General features: G+C 40.7%; 1 protein-coding gene across 1 annotated transcript in view; it reads right to left on the bottom strand.

Annotated features, from left to right (window-relative positions):
* Nucleotides 1-6,250, bottom strand: part of LOC134822366 (mucin-2-like) — a 100,782-nt gene that overhangs the window by 87,753 nt on the left and 6,779 nt on the right. The window contains exon 3 of the mRNA XM_063833397.1: nt 859-926. Within this exon, the coding sequence (XP_063689467.1) occupies nt 859-926 (68 nt within the window). The remainder of the gene's footprint in view (nt 1-858; nt 927-6,250) is intronic.

The raw sequence follows: 6,250 nt of genomic DNA, 5'->3' as shown, positions 1-6,250 counted from the left end.
ATTACCAGTGAACTCTGCCTGCCAGTCAATATCTGCAAGGTCTGCATTAAGTGCATCCCAATTTGCTCTTTTAAAATTTAAAGATTCCCTCTTTTGCGATTTGATGCGCTTCACCTTTGATTTCAAAGTAAAGGAGACTGCAAAATGGTCGGACTTACATGGAATATTATGTTCTGAAATTTTTATATCGGAGATAAGATGGGGTTTATCGGTTAAGACTAGATCAAGAATGTTTCCTCCAGTATGTGTTGGACTGGTAATAAGTTGTTCTAAACCAAAGTTACTAAAAGTATCTAGAAAGAGCTGTTCAACCGGATTGCTGCTACAGTAATTCTGCCAATCAATACCAGGTAGATTAAGATCCCCTGCAATTACAATACCTCTAACACCTCTACGTTGCCTTGCCTTCCTAACATAATCTTGGAAGGCGTTATGATTGTTGGCCCCTAAAGTACCTACCCTATAGAAGCTGCAAAGAATAAGTTTACTACCGTCCCTAAATTTGAACATCTGTTTTACTAATGTATTTCAATAGCTAGCAATTAACTGACTGACTGACTGACTAACTAACTAACTAACTAACTAACTAACTAACTAACTAACTAACTAACTAACTAATTAACTAACTAACTAACTAACTAACTAACTAACTAACTAACTAACTAACTGACTAACTAACTGGCTGACTAACTAACTAACTAACTAACTAACTAACTAACTAACTGACTAACTGACTGACTGACTAACTAACTAACTAACTAACTAACTAACTAACTAACTAACTAACTAACTAACTAACTAACTGACTAAAAAACTAATTAATTAACTAATTAACTAACTAATTAGTTAATTACTCACTGTCACTGGGTTGACGTTGGTATCTCAGCTCAGGTTGTGCGACTTCTGTCTCTGTCTCCTTTCTCATCCTGAAAGCACAGCTTAATGTTAAAACATTCTCTATTATAGCCCAACATATAACATATATGACATGTTACCAAATACTAGAGAGACATATTGTAATATTATTGGTAATATAATATAAATATTACAACACTAGTTAATAGTTATGTAATGTAATCAATACTATAATTCATGCTAAAAAACTGACTACCAAAGAATACTATCAGCTTCCTCCCTGTGACCACTGGCTTTCTAGTCATTATTATAATTGAAAGATTTATTTCTGTATGTCTGTCTGTCTGTACGACCGCCCAAGTTCAAATCAGATGAGAAATAGGAAGTAGCATAGTAACCATGGTGATGGTGTTCAAAAGCGCACGTACGTGCACGTGCAAAGATTTGCGAGCGACATTTTTATCGGTTTTGTGGTAATTACGTTGTGTTCAGTGCGAGCTACATTTTAATCGGCTGTATCTTCGGTTGTGAGGGATATTTTTTGATGCGATAAAAACTGACTACCAAAGATTACTATTAGCTTCCTCCCTGTGACCACGGGCTTTCTAGTATATTAATAAACTAGTTATACAGAATGTAGTTTACATAATGTACCACTAGTTGGAGGTGGTATATATACACAGCTCAATAAGAAGGGACTGTGGTTATGTAGTAACTAGTTTAACACTACTAGTGTAGTTATGTAGTAATACTCTCAATGAGATTACTGAGGGTACGTGTCACGAGATTAACACATCCCATTTGTCATTTCCCAAACCACAAAATGAATAAAGTAATGTGAAAATAGATCTCACACAGATAAATCATATCCCTCCTGGCTTACTGTTGCCAGGGTTACTATTGCCAGTGTTACTGTTACCAGGGTTACTGTTGCCAAGGTTACTGTTGCCAGGGTTACTGTTGTCATGGTTACTGTTGCCAGGGTTACTGTTGCCAGGGTTACTGTAACCAGGGCCGGGTTACTGTTGCCAGGGTTACTGTTACCAGGGTTACTGTTGCCAGGGTTACTGTTGCCAGGGTTACTGTTACCAGGGTTACTGTTACCAGGGTTACTGTTACCAGGGTTACTGTTACCAGGGTTACTGTTGCCAGGGTTACTGTTGCCAGGGTTACTGTAACCAGGGTTACTGTTACCAGGGTTACTGTTACCAGGGTTACTGTTGCCAGGGTTACTGTTGCCAGGGTTACTGTTGCCAGGGTTACTGTTGCCAGGGTTACTGTTACCAGGGTTACTGTTGCCAGGGTTACTGTAACCAGGGCCGGGTTACTGTTGCCAGGGTTACTGTTGCCAGGGTTACTGTTGCCAGGGTTACTGTTGCCAGGGTTACTGTTACCAGGGTTACTGTTGCCAGGGTTACTGTTGCCAGGGTTACTGTTACCAGGGTTACTGTTACCAGGGTTACTGTTACCTTTACCTAGTCTCATGTATAATTAACAAGCTGGTGTCCGAATATTGATAATAAGAATTTTCTAGATCAGCCATATTACAAAACCACGTGTATTTGTGGCAGAATAGCAATACCGGCAAAGCTATTCTAAGAAAACAACATATTCCAAGGATTTCAGCAACTTTCGTGGTAAATATCATATTGGGTTCGTAGTATGAGGGACCACGCCATTTTTTATAAAGAATGTGTGAGAATTAGGAGGTGTAATGAGTTGGACACACTCCAACATTCTTAAATTGTAGGGTACAAATACAATATAGGTCCAGCGTAATGTAATTACTAGAAAATAGTGAACTTTATAACTGTTTAAAACGGCTGGAGGCGGGCGGGGGACTGGTGGTAGTGACTAGTGGTGTTGGTGGTGGATGTGGTGATGGTAGTGGTGGTGGTGGTAGAAACTTAACGAGAGGTATTATCTTCTCAACAGTAGAATCCCAGTTGATACTCAAACAGGGATTAAACAGGAACTAGCTAAACTGTAAAGGTATCCAGGGTATCCAGGCCAGGTACAGTAGTAACAGTAGTAACAGTAGGCCTACAGAGTACAGAGCAGCTATTATCATGTATTGTCACAGAGGGGCCAGCAGAGGGGCCAGCAGAGGGGCCAGCAGAGGGGCCAGTAGAGGGGCCAGTAGAGGGGCACAGTAGAGACTAGAGGACCACGTGTTTTAGCTTGGTAGTAAAGTAGGTAGTCCTCAGTAACACCTTCAACAATCAGCACGGCGTCCTATTTCCTGCCCTCTCTATTGTAGTCCTCTCTCAGCAATCTCCTGTCTCATGAATATAATCTCCTGTCTCCTGTCTAATGAATATGTATTAACAATATAAAGAGGGAGGAACATGTTAATTAACATGTTCCTTTCACTAATTGACTCAGCTTCTGTATCTAATCACATAATCTCCCTAAAAACAATAAGACCCACAGTTCAGGTGAAGCAATAAGTATCTCCTGAACTGTGGGTCTCCTGATTCTCGCTCTCTGTTCATTATCTACACTGCTCGCTCTGTCCGGCTCTTCGGTAGTGGTCTAGTGTCCAGCTAGTTGGTCTAGTGTCCAGCTAGTTGGTCTAGTGTCCAGCTAGTTGGTCTAGTGTCCAGCTAGTTGGTCTAGTGTCCAGCTAGTTGGTTTTAAAGTTCTGTGTTGAAAGCTACTGGCATAGATTTTTATGCCCCCCCCCCCCCCCCCATTTGTGAAAATTGTGTGGAAGCTACAAACTTTGCGTAGTGCGGAAAACGACTTTTAGTGCGAATATGTGCGGGAACCGGCTTAAAGTGCGATTCTGCACCCGCCGCACTTTTATGTCGTAGTATGATGGTATCTCAATATTATTGTGGAATGTTACTAATTAAGCAGAATACATCCATTATTCCTAATAATAATGTAATGCTTCTAGTATATACTGTTCCTATCACTGTTTTTTAATACATATATACAATATACATGACATGATATAGCATATTATATATAGCTGATATAGCTGATCATACAAACACAACCCAAACTAAACCTATAACTTGCATTGTCTGAATGTTTGAAACTTTCCTATTTAGACACAATGATAAAGTTGCCGTTATTGGTTCTTCTCTGCATCCCTTTATCTCACTGTGGCAAGACTACTAGAAGGAGAGTAGCTGGAGAGATAGCACCAGTTAGTGCTACACAATCTCGCACTAAGGATGACAACGAGAAGGCGTACTCTGCTAACCATGCTATAGACCTGGATCTTGAAACAAAGGCTACAACATTAGCTGATGGTAAAGATGAGCTCTGGTTTAAATTAGCTCTAGACCAGGTATATTGTGTTGAACAATTGATTAGGTATATCGGTGATGGTACTGCTAAACAAACCTGGCTCTGTCCTGAGAAGGCCTCGTGTACCTGTGAGGGGGTTGATTGCGGGAAATTCACCCTCACAGTGTACATAAAGGGGGGATCTTCTGACAACCTTGCCTCTATATCCGACTGTAAATATGGGGATAGGATCAAGATGGTGAAAACACAAGGAGGAAGCTTTGCTTTAAATGAGATAGCTATAATCGGGGGAAAAGGTGATTTATCTTTTAGCTTACCTATTAAAATTTGCATTCAAAATCATTCCGCGGTATAACCAATTAACTTTAAACTTGTTACATTTGACACTAGTAGACAGTATAAGTAGTATGCATTTAACACAAATTTCTACTTTTCAGTTTGTTCTCCAGGTAATAATATGGACACCAATTCAAAGGAATGCAAGGAATGTGAAGCAGGAACATTCAGTGCTGCTGGATCTGCAACCTGTTCTAACTGTGAAGCAGGAACATTCAGTGCTGATGGATCTGCAACCTGTTCTGACTGTGAAGCAGGAACATTCAGTGCGGCTGGATCTGCAACCTGTTCTGAATGTGAAGCTGGGAAATACAGTGAAGTTGGATCTGCAACCTGTTCTGACTGTGAAGCAGGAACATTCAGTGAGGTTAGATCTGCAACCTGTTCTGACTGTGAAGCAGGAACATTCATTACTGTTGGATCTGCAACCTGTTCTGACTGTGAAGCAGGAACATTCAGTGAGGTTGGATCTGCAACCTGTTCTGACTGTGAAGCAGGAACATTCAGTGCTGCTGGATCTGCAACCTGTTCTAACTGTGAAGCAGGAACATTCAGTGAGGTTGGATCTGCAACCTGTTCTGATTGTGAAGCAGGAAAATTCAGTGAGGCTGGATCTGCAACCTGTTCTGAATGTGAAGCTGGGAAATACAGTGAGGCTGGATATGCAACCTGTTCTGACTGTGAAGCAGGAACATTCAGTGCTGCTGGATCTGCAACCTGTTCTGACTGTGAAGCAGGAACCTTCAGTGAGGCTGGATCTGCAACCTGTTCTGACTGTGAAGCAGGAACATTCAGTGCTGCTGGATCTGCAACCTGTTCTGACTGTGAAGCAGGAACATTCAGTGAGGCTGGATCTGCAACCTGTTCTGACTGTGAAGCAGGAACATTCAGCGAGGCTGGATCTGCAACCTGTTCTGACTGTGAAGCTGGGAAATACAGTGCTGCTGGATCTGCAACCTGTTCTGACTGTGAAGCTGGGAAATACAGTGCTGCTGGATCTGCAACCTGTTCTGACTGTGAAGCAGGAACATTCAGTGCTGCTGGATCTGCAACCTGTTCAGATTGTGAAGCTGGGAAATACAGTGAGGCTGGATCTGCAACCTGTTCTGACTGTGAAGCTGGGAAATACAGTGCTGCTGGATCTGCAACCTGTTCTGACTGTGAAGCTGGGAAATATAGTGCTGGTGGATCTGCAACCTGTTCTGGATGTGAAGCAAGTGGATGTAGTAAGTAGTAACATTTTAACATCCTCATTCATGGTCGTAGTTACTGTAATATTTTCTAAAATCGGTATTCAATCTAAGTTATTTCAGCGGTATTTGAGCTATATATAATAATGTTTATATATACTATCAATCCTAGTCTGAAACAACAATAAATTATAGAATCATTACCAACTATCCTGAATACTTTCTTACTAATTTGAATGGGCAGAATGTAAATATTTCAGCTAGTTGCAACACTCCTCTGGACCCTCAGTTGAACATCAAAGTGGCTCAGTCCGCACTACCGGCTGAACATGGAACTGAAATAACTTACAGCTGTTCACAGAAACATGCTAAAAAAGACGTGAACGTGAAGGCTATTTGTCAGGATGGACGGATTAAATTCACGGATAATGTATATTCACCTTGCTCAAAAACAGGTACAAACTGCTTACTGCATGATATATTTTATTAACTGAATGTAAATATTCATTTTAACCAAGTTAATTAGATATTAGATAGAGATAAAATGTAATAATTGTTCCTTCCGATGGGGCTTGGTTGAAACAATTATTGCATTTCGTAAACTAAAA

The sequence above is a fragment of the Bolinopsis microptera genome, chromosome 10, assembly GCF_026151205.1.
Source record: "Bolinopsis microptera isolate Bmic1 chromosome 10, MBARI_Bmic_1.0, whole genome shotgun sequence".
Lineage (NCBI taxonomy): Eukaryota > Metazoa > Ctenophora > Tentaculata > Lobata > Bolinopsidae > Bolinopsis > Bolinopsis microptera.
Note: the sequence above shows the minus strand (reverse complement) of the source record. Positions and strands in the feature narration are given on the sequence as shown.